The sequence below is a fragment of the Suricata suricatta genome, chromosome 11, assembly GCF_006229205.1.
Source record: "Suricata suricatta isolate VVHF042 chromosome 11, meerkat_22Aug2017_6uvM2_HiC, whole genome shotgun sequence".
NCBI classification, from domain to species: domain Eukaryota; kingdom Metazoa; phylum Chordata; class Mammalia; order Carnivora; family Herpestidae; genus Suricata; species Suricata suricatta.
Window position 1 is genome coordinate 426,622 of NC_043710.1, and position 21,354 is coordinate 447,975.

At 61.9% G+C, this 21,354-nt stretch overlaps 1 protein-coding gene across 1 annotated transcript; it reads right to left on the reverse strand.

Moving 5' to 3' along the window:
- Positions 1-1,758: 1,758 nt before the first annotated feature.
- Positions 1,759-21,348, reverse strand: DEAF1 (DEAF1 transcription factor). Its single transcript, XM_029957065.1, has 12 exons — positions 21,229-21,348; positions 18,912-19,009; positions 16,979-17,108; positions 16,566-16,712; positions 15,929-16,068; positions 15,502-15,567; positions 12,816-12,942; positions 11,834-11,962; positions 11,209-11,337; positions 9,575-9,822; positions 5,759-5,848; positions 1,759-2,181 (listed from the first exon to the last, which is right to left on the reverse strand). The coding sequence occupies exons 1-12, from the start codon at positions 21,311-21,313 to the stop codon at positions 2,077-2,079; spliced, it is 1,494 nt and encodes a 497-aa protein (XP_029812925.1). The 5' UTR covers positions 21,314-21,348; the 3' UTR covers positions 1,759-2,076.
- Positions 21,349-21,354: the final 6 nt, after the last annotated feature.

Consider the following 21,354-nt stretch of genomic DNA (forward strand, 5'->3'; position numbering starts at 1 on the left):
GGGGGGGGGGGGGGGGGGGGACAAGGTGGGCACAAAGAACGGGGGGTGGAGGCGGGCGAGGGGGACCTATGGAGTCACAGAGGGCCTGGCTGACTGGGAGGACCCCCGAGGCGCCTTGGCTGCGCCCACTGACACCAAGGGTCACCCCAGCCTGCCACGCCCTGAACACCCGGCCTGTGCTGGCCACTGACAGAGGCCAGCCGCTTGCCTGTCCCTCGAGGCTGGAGATGTCCTCAGAAGCCCTGACATGGAGCTCTTAGGACCAGTAACAAAGCCTGAGCCCCCAAGGGCAATTTCCAGGAGCCATCCCCCCGCCAGGCCTAAGTGAAGAGCCCTCCACAGGCCTAGGGCTGTGAGAGCCTGCAGTCCTGAGGGGTGTTTCTCAGAGGAGTGAGCCGCCCCCGCCCCCGGCAGAGGGAGCTGGCCCCACAGCGGGGCACGCGGCAGTCTTTCCCGGAGAAGGGACGGGCTTTCTTAGTGTTTTCAGGTTTGGGGGGTTGCTTCCAGATCCCTTTCGCTGGGGCTGACACGCCCCCGGGTCCCCTTTCCTGCCACTTCTACACGGAGCAAACTCAGGGAGGCAGGGCCACAGCGGGAGCTAAGACGCGCCCCCTCCCCCAAGGTGGTCTGCAGCGGTGTGTTCTGGGGTGCCTCATGGGGCCAGGGTCAACCCCCACCGCCCTCACTACGTCCCTGGCCTGGGGCACACATCCAGACCCCTCGGCCTTCATCTCCCTGAGAGGTGCCGGCAAAGGCAGGAAGATGAAATTCGGTTACTCAAGTACATGCTAAACTCAGTAAAAGAAAATCAAAATACCCCAGCTGAGTCCGCAGAGGTCATGAGGGCAGAGGCGGGGACGGCTTTGGGGAGCCGTCCCGCATGGGCGCCCCAGGAGCAGTGGGGCTGGGGTCCGTCGCCAGGCCAGGGCCAGGCCCACCCCACCCCAGCGGTGCCTCTGGCAGCCGGGCTCAGCTCGGAGGACAGAGCGGCCGCTCCGGGACCCCCATGCTCACACCCGCTTCCCATCGGGACTTTGGCTGCCCTCTCAGCTCGTTCTGAAGCCAGCGTCTCTAAAGCCAAGTCTTTAGGGTGCTACAGACTTGGGAGAACTTTCTGGAAGTAGGAGCCCCAGAAGAGTCAGGGCTAGAGGAACTCTCACCAGCCCACAGAAACAGCACTCAGAGACGAGCATGAAAACCCAGGGAAGTGTGCAGACACCGCAGCGCCCAGGGGCTGCGCCTGCTGTGCACTCTGGGTGCGTGTCCGGCTGGGCTGGGCCTTCACCTTCTCTCCCCGGCACAGCAGAGCCCCCGTGAGTGCAGAGGAAACAGAACCACGGCAGGCCAAGGGCTCTGGGGCCACCAGAGCGCTTCTGGAAACCCATAGAAGCTTCCAGAACATGGGCAACTGCTCCTTGGCACCACTCTGGGTCAGCAGGGAAAGCAGGTCCCACTTCCAGAGCCAGCCAAGCGCTCCAGGCGCTGCCCCCTCTCTGGCCTCAGTGCAGGCGGGCAGACGCAGGGCCACCCGGGCTCTCGGGCTATAGCCTCGTGCTGGAAGACGGAAGGCCGTGTGGTGGCCATGACCCAGCGAGAGGCCGCCGGGGAGATGGCTGCAGGCGGAGGCCGGCCTGGCCCCGCCCACTCGCTGGTCCACACCCTTGGGAGCTGTGACCTCCAAGCTGCACGGCAAGAAACAGGAAGCTGAGCTCCAGCCAACCCCCGGGGCGTCTGGGAAGTCAGAGCTGGAGTCACCGGTCCCAGTGGGGCAGACATATCAGTTTTATTGACAGACACATGTATGTACACGCGTGTTACAGCACACGACACACCCGAGGGGGAGACCAGGGGATAAAAAAGAGCACCGCGAGAAGGCGCCTAGGGCCCGGGCCGGGGTCCTGCCGCCGCCCAACCTCCCTCAGGGCTTCTGGGAGGCAGGAGCTCATTTCCAAGGGCACAGGTCACTTAAAGTCTGTTAACAACTTGACCAGCAAGTGTTTTTACCTTCTCAACATCCTCCAAAGTCCCCGACCTGCGGCAGCCCCGCGGCACCCCGGAGAGGGGACCTGAGGACCCTTACACGGTGACTTTCTCCATCACGCTGTCGGTGACGTGGACCTCGTCTGCCTGGACGGTCACAGCCGCCGACTGGCCGCACATGTGCTGGTGGTCCTTCCAGTCCTGAAAGGAAGGGCAGGCTCCGTGTGACCTCAGCGCAGCCTGGGGAGCAGGGCCCAGGGCAGGGGCGTCCCCCTCAAAGCCCACCCCACGTGGGAAGGGCCCGCGCAGACGGCAGACGAGCAGGGCGAGCCCCACGGACACACACCCTGAGGTGCGCCTGCGCTCTGGCCCCTCTGCTGCCTTTCCCAGACACAAAGGAACAGCCGCACGTGCGAGGAAATGCGGGTGCCAGTAGCCACGGCCCGCGGAGTTCCTTACAGCGGCACAGACGACAGACAAAGCTGGGGCCCGCCTCCGCTCCACAGAAGGGGTCGGTGGCCGTGGCCCACAAGAGGGCTGGGACAGGGCAGGTGCGCTGGGGGGGGACCCAAGTCCCCGGCCAGGGTGGGTGCTGCTAACCGCCTGTTAGCAGGGGGAGACGGGGCTGAGCCCAGGCGAGGCTGGAGCCCGACTGCAGGCGGGGAGGAGCCACCTCTGGGCCCGGCCCAGGGCTCTGCAGGAGGCCCGGTGGCCAGGCTGAACAAGGGCCGTGACTGTCAAAATGGACGGAGCCCTCCGCAGAACGGGAGGTGAGGGTTTGGTCGAGAAACGCTGTGATCCGGACGAACATGAACACACTCTCGGCAAAGGGAAGTGCTCACGGGTGCTTCGGGGACGGCGGACTCCGCCGGCCACCTCTGCGCTGGGCTGTTTCCCACATTCTCTACAAGCGTGCCCTATTTCCACAATAAGACAATAAAATCTGAAATAATTATATCAAAAAAATGGAAGTCTACCTGGAAATGACCTACAAACCAATTCTGGGAACGCAAGCGGTGTGTCCCACCACACAGGCCGCCTGGCCACCGCGTCACGCCACCCGGGACCGTGAGCCCAGAAGGCGTCACGGCGGCAAACAGGACAGCGTGAGTCACTCGCGTTTTGGGGGAAAACGAGAGGCGGTTCTGAGGCGCGGCCCCTACAGTGTGACCCCCGTGAAACCCTTGCTTGACAAACTGACTTCACCAGCATTAAAAACTCCGGCCCTGCAAATGGCACTACTGAGAAAGTGGCAGGCGAGTCACGGGCTGGGGGGAATGCTTGTAAGCCTCGCACCTGAGGAAGGGCCGTGTCCGGAGAGGGCACAGGGCCCTCTCTGCTCCGTAAGAGGAAACACCCAATTCAAACGTGGGCAGAAGATCCGAACAGACATCTCCCCAAGGGAGACCTATGGCTGCCCACAGAGTGAGGGACAAGATGCCCGCAGGACTGGTCGTTACAGGATTGCCAGCTGGCAGCTACTGGGCCACGCCACGCGCTGGCGGGGGGGGGGGGGGGCAGGACCTGCGGCCACTTGGGAAAGCGGTCTGGAACCTGCTCAGCAAAGCCATACATAAACTGACCGCACTGCCCGCACAGCCACGCCGAGGTCCCCGCCCGGACAGGTGAGGAATGGTCTGCCCGGGAAGGGACAAAAACGTGCGAGAGGATGGCCAGAGGGAGCGGGAGAAAAGGGGTGAAGCCCGGGCTGGTGCCCTGGACTGGATGAGCCCCGAAAACGTGCCCTCAAGAGAAGCCAGGTGCCCGAGACCATACATTAGGCACTCGCTGCGCACCGTGCCCGGGAGAGGCCAACACAGCAGCGAAGGAAGTAGACCCGTGGTTCTCAGTGGCTGGGGGCCCGTGGGGCCGTCAGGGGTGACGACTGGGCTGTGGCGCTGGCGCCACAAGGACTAGCAACGCCCAGATCTCACCCTGAGAACGGGCGAGTGCTGTAGAGGCCATGTGCACAAGACGCAGAAAGGAGGGGCGCCTGGCGGCTCCGGAGGTTGGGCATCCGGCTTGGGCTCAGGTCATGATCTCACGGTTCGTGGGTTCGAGCCCCATGTCGGGCTCTGTGCTGACAGCTCAGAGCCTGGAGCTGCTTCCGATTCTGGGTGTCCCTCTCTTTCTGACCTCCCCTGCTTGCGCTGTCTCTCTTTGTCTCTCAAAAATAAATAAAACATGTTTTTAAAAAGATGCAGAAAGGAGACCAGGTCTGCAGGTTAGAACCCACAACGGTCGCGGCCCTCGTCCGCCCCACAGCACTGACGTCCGCTCACGGCTTCCCAGGAGAGGAGGGATCGAGGGAGCCGGTCCCGACGGGACTGCCAGTCACGGGAGGCCCCCAGGCCTCTGTCTTCATACACCCTGCCCGGTGTGCGCTTTGGGTCCAACATGAGAATTACCATTTTTGAAATTCATTTTACATCAATTCACAGAAATAAAGCCAAAGCATGTCTTGATAACCACGGCGCGTCGGAGGAGGACAAAGCTACCACCTGAAGTCTAACCCGCCTGCTCCACAAAGGGACGTCCCCAGGCTGCAGTCCGCCCGCCGACAGAACCCGACCTGGAGCGATGCCGTCAAGAAGCAGACCCGCGTGAGGAAGGCCCAGGGCCAGCCAGACCGCAGTGCCAGCGCGGAGCCCGCCGCCCTCCCTGGCCCCCTGGGCCCCAGCCCCTCCTGCAGAGCCCCGGGCACAGGCTACTGCTGCCCTGAAGCCAGAGCAGCCCTGGCTGCTGCGTCCTCCGTGCAGATGCCGGCTGACACCTGCAGGGGAAACGCAGGCTCTGAGCCCCACGCGCCAGGGGCCGCCCCACAGTCACACCGACAGGCCACCAAGCCCTTGGGTGCAAAATGCTCTCAAGCACCTCTGGGGCCCCTTCCTCTCCTGCCGCGTGCTCACAGCCCGGCAGGAGGCCCTCAGGCATCTGCACACCTGGTGGGACGTGACGTGCCCGAGGGCTCTGACTGTCACCCTGACCCGCCTCCGCCTGCCATCTGCGACTCCTGCTCCAGACATGCTGAGGACAGAGGCTCCCGAAAGCCACCAAGTGGTGAGTCCCCTGATGGGGACAGTGGTGTCAGCAGGCACACGTCGCCTCCTAAAAGCAGCACGGGGGCCACGCTAAGGGCTCCATTAAGCCACTATTCATCCATGAAACAACAGCCCTTCTTAACTCTGCGAAGTTTCAAATCAGCACCAAGAAGACAGTGACAGCCCGGGCCACTGGGCCACAAGCCACCATGCTGAGTGTGGGCCGGGGAAGGCAGGGACACCTGAGCCGGCTAGCACCAGGACTCCAGAAGACAGCTGTGGACAGCGGGAAGACGCTCGAGCGTACACACACACACACACACACGTGCACACACGAACAGCCGCTCCGGCTTCTGTGGAAGTGGCCGCCCCTGACGGCCTCGGGCCACCGCACCGGCACACTCAGTGTCTGGAGGCTCCGGGGCTCCGGTGGAGCCTGTGGACATGTGCAGGAGGCCCAGGCGGGGGGGACAGCGTGCGGGGGGCAGACCGCACCCTGGTGGGGAGGGAGCCCCTGCGGCAGCCTCTCTAGAAGGTACAGGTGGTGGGGGCACAGGACACTCAGCGGACGGGGAGACAGGGGAGACATTTGTGGGGGAGGACCTGGTGGCAGGGGGCATGCGTGCGGGAGACAGGGCGGCGGGGGGGACGTGTGTGGGGGACGGGGGAGGCGGGGGGTGGGGGCACGTGCAGGGATGGGGTGGTGGGCAGGGCACCCAGGCGGGGGCAGCACCCACCTTGCGCTGGCAGAAGGTGGAGCAGTAGCTGACCTTGTGGCAGCCGGTGCACTCGCTCAGGGCCTCTCGGCCGCAGTTGACACAAGACTGCTGCAAGAAGGGACACGGGCGTCAGTGTTGTGGGGATGCCTCCCCGTCACCCCCAGAACCGGCTCCCTGTGGTCACCTAAAAGTGTCCAGCCTCACCCAGGGAGAGGACAGGAATGTCCCCAGAGGCTGAGGAGGCTCCTTTCTGCCAAGTAAGCAGCCGAGTCCAAACCCAGAAATGAGCAGCCGCCCCCTGGGCCACTGGGACCCGTGTCACCGGCTGCTGTGCGTCCACAGCCCCCACCCCTGGCCCAGCAGTCTCTGCGGAGTCACAGAAACACACGCTTTGTGCCCTTTCTCCGGAGTGCCCCCAGCACAGCTTTCCCCTGAACAGACCTCGGCGCGGGACCCCCGTCTGCCCAGGCTGGGGCACGGGGTCCACGCGGGACACTGGGCGCGGCGAGGGCCTGCGAGGTGGGGGCAGCAGGCCAGGGTGTGAGTGCACACACCGAGTCCGCGTCTTCACGAAGAGCCCAGGCTCCGTGTGGAAGCGCCCGCTGGGAAGCCCACCGGCTGGCGCTGCAGCTTCCTTCCCCACACGTTATCACTCCCAGCACTCCTGAGACCGCCCCCAGGGCACTCAGACACTTCCGGAACAGGAGCGCCAGGAGCACCAGCCTGGACGCAGGCCCTCCTCGGTGCCCCCGCCTCTGCTTGGCTGGTATGGAAAATTGCCCAGGGAGAGGGAGCAGAGGCGCAGCGCGCGGGGGTGGGGGTGGGGGTAGACCCCACAGACAAGAGGCTGCCAGGGTGTGGGGCGCCTGCGCACACGACACAGGGAGATGAAGGAGGGGTCTGAATCGTCTCCCGAGACTCCTGTCCCTGAGGGCCCAAGCGGGCGCTGGCCTGGACCTCCCCAGTTTGCGCTCCCAGCACCCAGCGGTGCTGGTGGGGTGCAGGGACCCTGTAACTTGAATCAAAACACCAGGCAGCACCTCCATCAGGCGTCTGTGCCCTCAGGCCCTCGGCCCTCCCAGGGCCCACTCCGGGAGATACAGTTTCAAGTTTATTTATTTTGAGAGAGAGAAAGAGCACATGAGCTGGGGGGCAGGAGGGGGGAGAATCCCAAGCAGGCTCCCTGCTATCAGTACAGAGCCTAACGTGGGGCTTGATCCCACAGACTGAGATCACAATTTGAGCTGAAATCTGGAGTCAGACACTTAATCCACTGAGCTACCCAGGCGGCCCTGAGAAAATTAATTTTTAACCAAAAGTTGTGGTTCCAACCAGAGGGACACACGCCAGCACGACCTGGTGTCTGCTCGAGGCCCAGATGCCGACAGACGGGTGCAGAAAGCCCGAGAGCTGCGTGTGCACTCGGTTGCTAACTGCCGGCCGAGGCCCAGAAGCTACGACGCCCCCGTGGCAAGGAGCACGCGGGCCCCCAGAACACGGCTCCCGAGACCATCCTCCGGGGACGGAGCCGGGGCTCCCACAGGAACAGCCGACCCCAGGCCTGGGCAGCAGATGCCACAGGAAGTGCCCACCAGCACGTGCACTGAGGGGAGTCTGCCGGAGGGACACGGGAGCCAGAGGAGAGCTCCCGGCGGGCCGAGATGCCCACACGTGAGCAAAACCAGGGCCCGGGGCATAACCCAGAGTGTAAAACACATGGAAACAAGCCCATCCCAAATCGGACAGACGGGTAAAAGACAAGTCCCCAATGCAGAATTCCAGAAACACACCGGATTCCTGAGCCCCCACCCTGGGGTGGGTGAGCTCGGTGAGGTGACTCGGTGCGCAAAGGGGAAAGTCACTTTTACAGAGGACAAACCTCTGAGCCTGCGGCCTGCCTAGGACGTGCCCCCAGACACATATGCTGAGCCTCTGGGTGTTGGGCCCCCAGGGCCACATCAGGTCATGGGATTCTCGGCCCACGTGGGGTCTGCAGTCAGGAAGAGGCCCCGCAGGGACCCGACCCTGGGACCCTGCCCCGCCCTGATTCCAGCCCCTGGCCAGCTGGTGACCCCCCCGCAGCGCCCAAGGGCATTCGTCTTCGCTGGTACACTCAGGTGCCATGCTACACCCACCTCTTAATAAACGACGTGGAGTGCATCAGGGTGTCCCGCACAGGTTGGGGAGGAGCCCCCGTGGCCGCCGCCAGACAGATGCCGGCCGGCAAAGGGCATCTGCTCTTGGGCCCTGTTTGATCTCCGCCAGCTAATCGCCCGAGGACCAGCACGCTGGGCGGGGGATACTGCCCGCACACCAGCACCAGCACACCGTGCACAGCGGGGGGGGGGGTGGGGGCATTGCCTGTGCACCAGCACGCTGCACTGGGGGGGAGGGGGACATCATCCCTGCACCAGCACGCTGGCACACATGGCGGGGGGACATCAGTCTCAGAGAAGAACTGAAGGTACAGAGCCTGACAAGGGAATCGAACTGGATCAGAATCCAGTGATATCTAGAACATTCTCAAAATATTTGAGAGCCCAGCAAGCATTCTCTTAGGGTGAAGGGACAGAGGTTTATTTTTCCTGCTTTTGTCTTTTCTATAAAATTCATCACTGATCATGATTAGTTTGGAATCCTAGTTTTCTAAAAAGTATATTTAATTTATCTCCTTCAGGAAAAGCAATGTTTCTCTTCCTTGGAAAAACACTAATCACGTGTTAAATCCTTTAGAAAATTAGGAACCTGGAAAGCTCTTCTTTCTTCCAATCTATAAGAAGAAGGAATAAACTAACAGAAATTTCATAGGATACATTTGGTGGGAAAAAAGCCAATCTGGCTTTTGTTTATAAAGCAAAGTCCGCATTTCCTGTAACGGAGAAAGCTCCTGTCAAGAACGCATCAGTGGCCCCGCCCCCGCAGGCGTCTCCAAGCGCACCTCGCCCGCCTGGCACGCACCTCGGCTGGTGCTGCTCTGACCCGGGGGATCCTGGTGACCTGCACCCACCGTCACCTGGGAGACTGGCCCAACGCAACCTCCAGGCCGCGTACAAAAAGCTGCAGAGGCTGCAGTGACAAGGCGCCAAGAGAAGAAAACTATTGGGCCACTGCACTCTGTGAACGCAGACACCCAGCATCCTACTCGGAAGAACCTGCTGGAAGCTGGGAGTGGAATGCCACAGAGGCGGCCTCCGAGGGCCCAGAGATGCCGGCAGAGGGGCTCAGACGCGGAAGCTTCCGGCTGGAGAACACTCCAAGGGATGCGTCTCCGAACTCACAGAACACAAGACACATTTTCACCATGTGACAATAATCTGAAAGTGTAAATAATGCCTGTGACAGGTGAGTGTCCAAAAACTATGGCTGGTGCTAGAACATTCTGTCCCTTTTGAAATAAACTAATTTTATTTATAAAAGCACAGGGCGCTTGGGAGGCTCAGTCGGTTAAGCGTCTGACTTTGGGTCAGGTCATGATCTCGCAGTCTGTGAGTTCGAGCCCCGAGTCGGGCTCTGTGCTGACAGCTCGGAGCCTGGGGCCTACTTCGGAGTCTGTGACTCCCTCTCTCTCTGACCCTCCCCTGCTCACACACACTCTCTCTCTCTCTCTCTCTCTCTCTCTCTCTCTCAAAAATAAATAAACTTAACAAAATTAAAACAACAAAAGCACAAACACCTCCCCACCAACAGCACTCGGTCATATATGAGAAAAGCTTAATTTGTAAACGAGTCTCCAGTCTTGCTCCTCCAGCCAGGTGGGGAACGGCCCAGTAAGCCAGCGGGAATCCCGCCGGGCTGGCCCCCAGAGCCGCCGGCTTCGGTCTGTGCTGGCATTACCTCTTTGCGCTCTGCGTCCGCCTGGGCCCTGGCCTGGGCCGCGGCGGCCTCTCGGTAGGAGCTGGCCTGCTTGGCTTGTTCGAATAGGGTCTTCAGCTGCTGGGCCGTGCTGAGCAGGGAGTTGACCATCTCTTCCAGGCACAGCCAGTTCCGCGCCTCCGACATCTCCAGCCCGCCCACCGCCAAGGGGGAGACGGGTTTGGCGGGCGCGGAGGCCGGGACGGCCAAGGCCGGCAGGGAGGCCAACACTGGAACGTTCGGAGAGCAAAACAAAACAGGAAATTAATAGATCTCCTCCCTTCAAAGCGGTCTCCATTGAAACTTCTCATCTAATGTTGGAAAGAGGGGGCGCCTGGGTGGCTCTGTTGGCTGAGCACCTGCCTGGCTCTTGGTTTCAGCTCAGATCATGATCTCAGGGTCCGTGAGATCAAGTCCCATGTCAGGCTCTGCACTGAGAGCAGAACCTTCTTGGAACTCTCTCACTCCCTCCCTCTTGGCCCCTCCCCTCTTGCACTCCCTCTAAAATTAAAAAAAGGAAGGAAAAGAAGGAAGGAAGGAAGAAGAAAATCCTTAAAAAAAAAAAACACTGCAAAGTGTGGGAGCACATGACCAACAGGCATGGGTACCACGCGGCCCCCCCTAAACGCCCCAGAAGATGGGGACACATTCTCACAGCACCACAGTTAAAGCCCCCAATGCTGTCACCAGAAAGCACTTGCCAAGGACCAACCACAGATGCACAGGGTTGGAAGCCACACGCTCACGGCTGACTGAGACCACACAAAATGTGCCCCACGCAGGGTGGCCGCTCGGACGGGGAGGGGCCGGGGCACCCTGCAGCGGGGGCTCCGACCCAAGCACATCGACAGTGCCCTGGTCCTGGCCGACGTCCGTGGCCACACACGGGGTCCTGAGCAAGGGTCACAGGACTCAGGTGTCACGGGAGGAGGTGGGCGTCACAAAGGTGGAGAAGCAGCAGCCAGGAGGAGCCCCGAGGTGTGGATGGGAGCTGGGGACTCGACAAGCGTGTGCACACGCCCCCGCCTCCACGTGCTGAGCGGCCCGCGGCCACAGTTTGGCGCCCGTTCCGTGGGGTGGGGGAGGCACAAGCTCGGTGAGCAAGCCCAGGAGAACGGAAGGAAGGCGGTGCGTCTGAAAAACTACACGTTTCTGTCGTGATGTCGTCTAGAACTGCCAAAATGTGAAACACACAAACGCCCACCAGCTTGGGTTTCGGAAGCTCCCTGACACAGACGTGTTCAGGCGTGCACTTAAATGAAAGGCTGAGGCCGAAACGTGTATGTGGTGTGCGGCCGTCCAGGCGTCAGGCGGGGAACGCTGCAAACACCGGCCATTCCATGTCTCTCCGGACACCGAGCCCCACGCCGGCTCCGGGGACGCCGGGGCCCCACCGCAGGAGCCCGCCCGAACTCACAGCCCCCCTCTGCAAGGGCCTGGCGGCGTCTCGGGTCCCCGAGCAGACCGCACGAGTGCATTCACAAATGCAGGGGCCCAGCTGTCCCTCACCCACCCCGATCCAGCGCAGCGACAGGAAAGAGCCCACACAAGCCCTACTTCACTCACAAAGTCTCTCCCGGGAGCGGCCTGGGGACGCGGGCCGGCAGGCCACCCACCTATTTTGGGATGAGACGTTGGCAGCGCCGCTTCTGGGAAGGGGGCGATCTGGCAGCTGTCCTGATACCCTGGGTAGTGCGGCTCCGGGTGGCCGACTCTGCACGGGGGCTGCACGCCTGCCTCCTGCACTGTCAGGGATGAGAGGGACAGACAGCCGTGGGACCGCGGGGCCTGGCTGGGGCCGCACACATGCTAAATCTCAACACGTGTCCAGCCGCACCGTCCAAAGGGAGCCCCTAAGCCCCAGAAGCGAGGTGAACTGTCTGAATTGCTGGCGTCTGGGATCCAGCAGGCCAAGTACGGGGCGAACATTGATCTCCGCTCTTTCTCTGACTCCAGGTGTTTCTGCCTTGCAGCTGGTCCACGGCAGGAGTTGGCAAACTGGGCATTTCCTGTCACAACTACTGGACCGCTCGCACGCACGCAGGGCTGCCTGCCACCCGCCCCCCGACGCCCCTGCTCCGGGCTGCCGCACGCCCGCCCCCCCCCCCCCCCCCCCCCCCCCCCCCCCCCCCCCCCCCCCCCCCCCCCCCCCACATCCCTGCTCCAGGCTGCCGCCAGGCCCCAGGTCAGGAGGGGTGACTCATGCGGCCACGAGGTGGGCGGGTGCCAGGGACAGCTCACCCGTGGCTCCTGCAAAGACGTCACCCTGGGCGGGGCTCTCGGAGATGACGGCGGTGGCCTCCACGGTAGACGCCCGGTCAAAGGTCAGCGCGCCCGAGGTAGTGATCTGTCCTGAGGGGGTCACGGTGACTGGAAAAGTGGAAGCACTTCTTACCACTGGCTTGTCCACAGCACAGGCCAAAGCCAGGCCACGGGCAGGGGCCCGGCACCTCTGACGGGAACCAGGGCCGAGGCACGGGCGGCATCAGAAACAAAACACAGAGCTGGAAATAACTGTAAAACTACTCTGTGGCTAGAATGAAGCAAGACGTTCACAGAGGCTGGGAGGCTCAGTGGGTGAAACGGCCAACTTCAGCTCAGGACACCATCTCATGGTCATGAGTCTGACCCCGAGTCGGGCTCTGTGCTGACAGCTCGGAGCCTGGAGTTGCTTCGGATTCTGTCTCCCTCTCTCTGCCCCTCCCTCACTCTGTCTCTCTCAAAAATAAATAAATGTTTAAAAAATTTTTAATAAAAAAGTTCACAGAGGTTGAAGATGAAAGCAGCTGTGCCCCCTCAGCCCTTCCGCTGAGTCCCACGGCTGCAGGGACCATGGCGGGGTGGGGGGGGGGGTGTCTCTGCAGATGCAGGTTTGCAGCCTCGGGAGCGCGGGCGCCCACAACACCGAGGTCCCTGCCTCGCCCACCGCCCACAGCTGGGCTTCCTGCGCCCGCCTGGCCCGGGCTCAGAGGTAACCGTGCGAGTTGTCCACACAGGGGGGCTGAGCGCTGCCAAGGCCGGAACTCAGGAACCTTCCTAAGGAAGGAGGTCCCGCGACACCCCCCTCCCAGGAGGCTCGGCTCCTGGCTCCTTTCACTAGGAAACACTTGCTGGGGACACTGCCAGGCCATCTACAGAGATGAGGGACACAGGGGTGTCCCTGCCCGGAACAAGGGAGCCCCAGGGGTCTCAAGGGCCGCGGCTCCGCCTCACTCAAACTCACAGGCGGTGGCGGCGGTGGCAGGGAGCAGCGTGATGTTCTTGGAGGACTCCTTCTTCACGGGGGTCGCGGGCAGCTCATTCTCCTTCTTGCGCCTCTTGTAGGGGACGAAGAGCCTGACAGGGCCGCTCTGGGGGGAGAGGTGCGGTGAGACGGGGCCAGTGCTGCCCCCACAGGGGGCACGGCGGGGTTGCGGGCAGGGAGCTGCAGAGGCCCAACCTCTCTGCGGGCCCCAAGGTCCCCCAAGGACAGAAACGATTCTTTTTAAAAGAATCTACAAATAACAGTTTAAAAACAGGAGAACATATTGTCAGCACCCGGGATTCTCAGGGATTGCTAGAAGACAGAAAACAAGGACCCAGTGAAGGAGGAGGGGCCCTGCCTGCCAGGACAGAACATTCCAGCAGGTCTGAAGAGGCTTTGAGAGCAGACGGAAGGGCAGAAGCCAGCACCACGCCTGACACTTGGCTGTCCAGCCTCAGGCCTGTGGGGAGGCCAGGCTCCGGGGTCACAGTCCCGCCCTGGCTGTGTCCCCTGCGGCCCCCGAGCACACAGAGCCCACTTCCTTCTGTTCCTCTTCTTCGGATGGGTGCCCTCCACTCTGGGCATAAAGGGGGTCCTTGGAAGCCCTGGGTCATGCCCGCAGCCTGTTTTCTTCTGAGTGGTTCTCACATCCTGTCTCTTTGCAGGTCTTACAACGCTCTGTTGAACCCTGGACATTTTAGGGACACGCTGTGGCAGCACGGAGCCGGACTCCTCTCCAGGGCTTCCCGTGGCCGTGGACCAGGTCATGGCCGGCTGCTCCGGGGCAGTGGGAGGGGCGTCACAGCCAGCACGGGCACAGATGCTCCCCTATGCGATCCAACTGCACTGGGTCTCCGCTCCAGGGGGTTCTGAGCCAAATCTCTGAGGCCTGTTCTTATCCCGGATGGACTCTTCCCAGCTGCCGCCTCCCTTGCTCCCCCAGACGAGCGGTGCTCTCCCTGCCCACCAGCCTCCTCTCCAGGCTCCAGAGCTGGGGGGACGACGCTGGGGGGGGTGGCCTTCCTGCCCTGCCACTTCGGACGGGCCTCTGCCCTCCGAGAGGAGGCTGTGAGGGAAGGAGCCGCCGGTCTCTCAGCCACACCTCCCCGGAACTTGGTTTCTGCAACTCGGAGCCAGGGCTGGAGGTGTCCCAGTGCAGCAGGGGAGCCCCGTGCCCTCGTCCAAGGCCACCCGAACCGGGGTCCCGGCGCTGGGGCGGGAGGGACGAGGAGTAGGCAGGTCCCGGCCGGAGCGCCACACTCCCCAGGCAGGAGCACACGGCCCGTCCCTGGACAGCCGGTCCCCGGGGACCATCCCTGCAGCGGAAGCTAGAGCTTGAGAAGTTACTAGTCGGCTTCCGCACGTCGTCAGTTTATGGATCCTGCCTTCGGTCTCACGTCTGAGCAGCCCCAGGCCATGAAGTTCTCGCGTGTTTTCTTCCCAAAACATGAGCTCTGTGTTTTGGATGAACTGGGACCTGCGATCCATTTTGAATTCACCTGCACGTGAAATGCAAGGCTGAGGCCGGGCGCGCAGCACCGCCCTCGTGCGGGAGCACACACACGGCCCGGGAGCACACAGGCAGCCCGGCCGCCGCACTCTCCGCCCGGGCAGCAGCGGGGAAGGTCCCCCCGGGCTGGAGCCCCTCCGACCTCAGTCTTTTCTTCCAAGTCGCTCCGGCGGTCGCACTTCCTTGCCTCTCCTTACGGGCTGTAAAGCCCCGAAGAGCCCCGCCAGGATTCCGAGGCGCCGTGCGGAGCCTGCGGACGGCGGGGGGCAGCGCCTCCAGCCCTGGCCCGCGCGGCTGCCCCGCTCAGGGCGTCCCCCGTGTCTTCCCGCGGCCCAGGGTCCAGGTCTTCCCGGGACGTCTTCCCGCAGGCATCCTGTGCGTGGTCTGTTCTCACCTGTCTCCTCGTTCTGGAGCAACCGCAAGGAGTTCTCGCGGGACAGATGTGCCCCTAGGCTCTTCTTCCCCCGACAAAATCTCGGAGGCGCCCCAAGTGAACTTCAAAGTTATTTCATTTTCACACAAATATCCCATTGTTTACTCCACTAAAATATTTAATCCAAGCATGAACCGGACAATTTTAGGACATTTCATGTTCCCACCCAAGACCATGATATGTCTCTCCAATTACATCTCCTTTCCTAAGTTTTAATAATTAATTTGATGAGTAATCAAAACAAAACCAGGAAATCTCATCAAACAGCTTTTTAGTTAATTTGAAAACATTTTAAAGTAGAACCTACCAGTAAGGAAGACTGAGACAAAACTAGGATATTCATACATCACAAATTACTACCACTTTTCGGAAGCTATGCAGCAATAAATGTTAAAACCAATGAAGAGTCATTCCTTTTGGAACTGTTAGTTTAGGATACAAAAATATTTGTATATATATGTATATATATATATATATATATATATACATATATATACAGGCGGCCAGGTGGCGAGGGCACAGGTGCGGCCCCACTCACGCTCTCCGGGCACCGCCCACCCCTCAGAGCGACGGGAGAGACACGGAATCTGAGGGAGAAACTGGTAAAGCCCCTGGATCAGCTGCAGGGGTGCCAGAGGCGTGTGCAGGGCAGGGGCAGGAGAGCATAGGGCTCGGGGCATCGCCGTGGCCCTGCCTGCTCACACGTGTCCTCGGCCACTCACCAGGGTCATGTCGTCACAGCAGGCGGCACAGGTGCACGAGGCAGCGTGAGGGTTCAAGATCCCGTCCTGAAATTCAGAGGGGACACAGCCCGTGAGAGAGCCTCACGTCCACCCGCTCTGCGGCGTGTCTCCCCTCGTACAGACAAGACCCTGTCATTTCCAGGAGCGTCTCCTCCTCACATGTCCCTGTCGTACAGCCCATTATGGGCGGCAGGGTGCACCGCGTCCCTGCCGGGAGCTGGAGACTCTACGGGCGTTATTTCCTGACAGAGACGCTCAGCGCTACTGCCGACAGCAGTGGGAAGCCCTCCCCTCTTACTGCAGGGAAGCCACCGCGGGGGGGGGGGGGACGCGCCTCAGGCACCCCCGGCAGCCACCGCAGGCCCGTGCGAGACACCAGGACACCGGCAGGGCCCGCCGCCCGCACCTGAATGAGGCACTGCAGTGGCCGGCCCGCGTAGCGGATGCTTCTCTTCCAGTCTTTGCTGCTGGCCCTTCCGGCCATGGCTTCGAACTCGGTCGGGCTGTACCAGTTCTCTCCCTGCTTGATGCATCGGCCCCGGCCGCCTGAAGTGACACGAGGACCAGCAAGTGACCGCGCCGCCCACCCCAGGAGCCCCAGCAGGCCCCTCAGATGCCCCACAGACCCACAGTCCCCCCAGCCCCCGCTGGCCCTGTGTGACCCCCTCCCCCGCGGCTGGCCCCCAGCAGGCAGACCCCCACCACGAATCCACTTGCAGGCCCACCGCACCTCCCCGACCCAGCGTCCACGGCCACCGCAGGCTCACCCTGGTCTTACGCTGACCTCTCGCCACCTGCCCCGCCCCCAGGAACTTTCTCTGTGGCCCCCAAGCTGACCCAGGGGCCCCCTCCCCAGCTCTCCCTCCCACGGGTCACTGTCTTCTCACTGCGCCCCCACCATGCCCCAAGCCTGTCCAGGGCCGCAGCTCTAGTGCCTGGGGTCGTGAGCCACGTCTGCCCCTGCCTGGTCAGCACTGGGTACCGTGGGTCCGCGGGCGGGACAGCGGCACACGGGGCGGCGGCGTGGCCCGGGCCGCGCTCACCTGAGCCCAGCCTGCTCTTGAACAGCGTGCCGCTGATGTTCCGGCAGCGCACGGGCAGCTCGCTGTCGTACACCGAGGGGTCCCAGTTGTACTTGGTCCCGCCCCTCTCTTGGCCGGGCGCTGCGGGGGTCGGAGGGCACTGAGGGCCTGCGGCAAAGGAGGCACTCTGGGAGTAAGAGACGCCGGACGCACCCCGATGACCAGGCAAGGACACCCACGCCACCCGGACTCTAACCGCGGGCCCCGGCTGCCCACAGAGCACCCCGGCTTAGCAGCACCAGGCGGGTCTTTCCCAGCTCGGAAAATTCCACTTTCTTTACTTGAACTGGAAAATCTCATTCCGAGTTTACCAGGAATAAAACAAACAGGTCGTCCCCAGCGCGAGCCCCACGCGCGCCCGGGGGTGCCGGCACCTGGAGTGAGGGGTGCGGCCGGCCCCTTCAGTCCCGCCGTCTCCACGATGCTCCCATCCGTGTGCACGACGATCAGCGTGGCCTTCTCGGTGTTGAGGCTGTCTCCGATCTGCAGGGCCGTCCTGCCGGACTGGGCGGAAGAACATTCCGTGAGTCTCCCAGACACCCTAGCATGGGGCGTGGGCCCTGCTAACTATCACCAACAAGGGTGCCAAGTGTGCCTCTGTGGGCTCTTTCAAGATGCCGCTAGAAGACTAAAACACAGGGGCGCCAGGGTGGCTCAGACACTTAGGCCTCTGACTTCAGCTAGGTCATGATTTCCCAGTTCGTGGGTTCAGGCCCCACATCGGGCTCTGTGCTGACAGCTTAGAACCTGGAGCCTGCTTCGGGTTCTGTGTGCCTTCCCCCTCTCACTCTCCGTCTCTCAAAAATAAACATTAAACAAATTAAAAAATAAAAAAAAGACACAAACACAGAGCCAAGAACAAGAAAAGACACTGCCACATCTGGGTGGCCCTGAACAAATGCTCCAGTCGCTTGCGGAAGTGAGACACGGCCCGGAGACAGGAAGAGCCCTCGCGTCCCGGAAGTGCACGGGTCCCCAGGGAGGGTTCTGAGGGACCTCGTCCACAGGCACAGCTCTCCCGATGGCTGCCAGACGCCAGGGCCTCCCCAGCCACGCCGCTCACATACCTGCCCACGGCGGGTGGGTGCTGTGGTGACGGCACCTACTTCGTCTGGGCCGGCCTGGCCCTGCCCTTCAGGCAGCCCTGCTCGCCCGGCTGAGCCAGACGCCCTCTCCTGTCCCTGCTGGAGCAGAGGCCCACTCCGCTGTCCCTAGGCGCACGCCTGGCGGGTCCCTGCCAAACTCATGGCTTTGCCCAGACAGCCCTGGGGTGGACGACGCTCAAACCCAGCATTCTGGTACGTTCTGACACTTGCATGGTGAGAGAGAGTGGAAGCAACGAAGGCAGAGAGAAGACGTCTCCCTACATCTGAAAACCCAGTTGGGGGGGCTGAGAACAGGCGCCTCGTGGAGCTGAGGGACCCCAACCCCACGAGCAGGCACCCAGGGCCTGCGCTCATCACCTGGACGGCAGGGCCCCGGTCAGGGTGTCACACTGCTCGTGTCCAGGTCACCGAAGACAGGCAGCACTCTACTGAAAAGAGGAAATGTTTTGTGTTCATTTATGAAACCCAAAGTGTTTTCCTTATTATTCTTTTGGTGTTTGTTCATTTTTGAGAAAGAGAGAGAGAGGCCGAGCAGGGGAGGGGCAGAAAGAGAGGGAGACACAGAATCCGAAGCAGGCTCCAGGCTCCGAGCTGTCAGTACAGAGCTCAAGGCAGGGCTCAAACCCACAAATCGGGAGATCATGGCCCGGGCTGAAGTTGGACGCTCAACCAACTGAGCCACCCAGGCGCCGCAAAGTATCTTCCTTATCAAGGCCAATGGACCACAGAGATCTGAGACCCCCTCTCCTGGCCAGTTCCCAGCAGGAGCACCCCAGGCTCCGGGCTCCCTGCCCTCAGAACCCGCTGCACCTTCCAGGCCCGGGAGGCACAGTCCAGGCTGTGCCCCGGCTCCCTGACCCTCTGGCTCCAGCCCCTTCTACAGGCGTGAAGTTATCAGCTTCAGGCGCGCTGACACCCTGAGTAAAGCAAGTCTCTTAAGTGCGCTCTGCTGGTACAGTGAGGACGCGGCTGCTGCTGCGGCCGCTCCAACGACAGCACAGGCGTAGCGTCCCGGGTGTGCGACGAAGGCGAAGGTACAAAGAAACCGTAACTCATAGTTCTGGCAAAGCTCCAGCACAGCCCCCCATCGTGCGGTCGGCCAGCAAGAACGGGGGACCAGAGCACCCCGCTCCTGGCGGCCACACAGCCCGGCGCAGGGCCTCTGGGGGAACCGGGGAAGAGTGCGCATGGAGCGGCTTACCAGAACGTGTCCCGAGAGCGAGGCGGCATTCGCCACCGACGTGGTGAAGACGTTGTCCGCGGAGGCGCCCACGTTGGCCACGGTCACGGTGGTCACCTCTGCAACAAGGAGCCGGACTCAGCACCCTGTGGGAGCCAGGGGCTCCCGCCAGGGCCCCAAAACAGCGTTGCCCAGACAGGCATCTGCACTTCCCACCAAGGGACTCGCAACGTTCTTACACGAAGGCTCACTCAACACTTCCGGACCACAGTCCAAGCAATCCGGGCCTTAGAAAAGGAAAAGAAAGGCCGCTCTCCAGCTCCTTGCAGCCTTTTCTTCACCGCGAAAGCCCGCCCCCGCCCCCTCCCACCGAGCGGCAGCAGGCTCTGCCACACCGCCCTGGGCCTCTCGCTCTCGTCAGGATAAAACCACACACCACGGTTCCGTGAGTCCTGTGATCATGCCGTGGCCAGGCTCGGGCAGTGCCACCTACAGAGACCCCTCCCTTCCTGGCACCCTCTCAAAGGTCAGCACAGGGCAGGGCGCAGGTCTCTCCCGCCTCCTCCTCGACCCCCTCTCCCGTTCGCTGCCCACGGAAGAGGCTTCCCCTCCCGGCCTGGGCTGGACAGGCGGACCCCTCCGTCACCTGGCGTTCCAGAATGGCCCTGCCCAGGGCCGTCTCTGCCCTGGGAAGTGCTCACGAAATCCTGGCGCAAAGCGCCCTGCACGTTCCACGAACCCAGCGCCCAGCACACCGCACTGCAAACAGCCGTTCCCGCCTGCTCCTGCACCGGGCCACGGCGACACCCCAAGCAGCCGGCGGTCCAGAGAAGAGGGGCTCAGAGGGGAAACATGACCTGGCGGGTCACCTGCCCCAGCAAGTTATCTGACCTCAGCAACTTCGAAGAAAAAAGTCTTAATGCTTTCATGTATGCAAAAACACAACTACAACATTTTGCAGGAAAAACACGTAACGCCAATACATTTCTCGGACGCTGTGATGAACTACATCACATTTCTTTTCTGCATCCAGAAAACATTTGAAAAGCACAAAAACCTGAAGAAAACAGCATGGTCCAAAGTCTCAACATCAAACCAGTTGTGATGAGAACTGAATGCTCTAATGGCCACAAGGCCTTCTTCCCTCTTTAGCGAGGACCCCAAACAGCAGGCAGAGACCAGCAGCTCTGGGACAAGCGGGACATGGCCTGCCGCCCCCCGCCCCCGGGGCTCTGGGCTGGATAAACACCCGAGTGACCAGGACCACCAGGACAGAGGCTGCTGGCCCCTTAGGGGACAGTGCCCGACGACACGTGGCAGCAGGAACTCGAGGACACTCTTCCAGGCCTCCCACACCCAACTGGGGAGGTCCCAGCTGGGAAGGGCTCCAACACCCAGGGAAGTCTCTACCTTCTTCGGGATGGTGGTCTGAGGAGGCACTACCTATAAAGGACGCTTTGGGGCACAGTCTGAGGCTCCATGGGTCGTGACACTCGAGAATGAGAATGTTCTGTGTGGCAAGAAACAAAACTATGGGCCACCTTCTCCCTGGGACAGGAATTTGCCAGGAATGGTAGGGGGAAGGAAAGATCCATAAAGAAAATGAGATGTGGGGAGACAGGGACAGACCAGGAGGGGGCTCTAAGGAGTCAAAGCATGATGCTGACCTCTGCTCCCAAAGGCTGGAGGCCCTCCCAAGCTGGGTGAGCACTGCCTTGCTCCCCGGCTCTCGGGTCACCCCTGAACTGGACCTTAGGATTCCAAGTGACCAGACACACCCAACTTCAGGCTGCTCCAGGGCAGGATCCATGTCTGATCCCCACTCCCCTCATCTCCCCAGCCTCCCTTGTCACCACCACCACCAGGGCCAAACAGAGAAGACAAGCAAGGCAATAGGCAGGTACTGAGAAGGTTCTGGAAGAAGAACAGTGTGTTCAACAGGAAGGAATGGGGCTTGCACAAGGTAAACTAGTTCGGGAAGCAGGCTCGGGGAAGTGTGCACTCTGGGCAGGGTCAGGCTGGTCACATGGGGCAGGCGTGCAGGAATGGCAGGCACACGAGGTAGGTGTGAGGCATGTGAAAGGCATATGCTCGGAGAGGAGGGGCGGGCTGGTCTCCAGGGCGAGTGCAGGGTAGGTGTGCGCGGGGCTGCCGTGGGCTGCTTGTGTGCGGTCGGTGCGGGGCAGGTGCACACAGATGCACCAGTTTGTGTCTGGGGCCGGCGCGCGCAGGTCAGGTGTGGACAGGTGCATGGGCTGCGTGTGAGGGCAGGTGCGCACAGGTGCCCGGGTTGTGTGCGCGGGCGGGTGCGCGGGCACCGCGGGCGGGCGGCACTTGCCTGCAAAGGCTGCTGCCGCGGCGGCCTCGTCGGGGCCCGGTAGGGCCTCGGCACCCATGTCCATGTGCCCGGACTCAGCGGCCATCACCGCCACAGCCGTCACCCGCCGAGTCTCGCGCTCTGCCT

Coding starts and splice junctions, on each gene's coding strand:
- DEAF1 (XM_029957065.1), bottom strand. CDS start 21,313: ATGGCCGCTGAGTCCGGGCACATGGACATGGGTGCCGAGGCCCTACCG. Junction 12,943..15,501: donor GCTGTGACGACATGACCCTG/GTGAGTGGCCGA, acceptor CTCTCCCCCCAG/AGCGGCCCTGTCAGGCTCTT. Junction 9,823..11,208: donor AACGTCTCATCCCAAAATAG/GTGGGTGGCCTG, acceptor CGAACGTTCCAG/TGTTGGCCTCCCTGCCGGCC.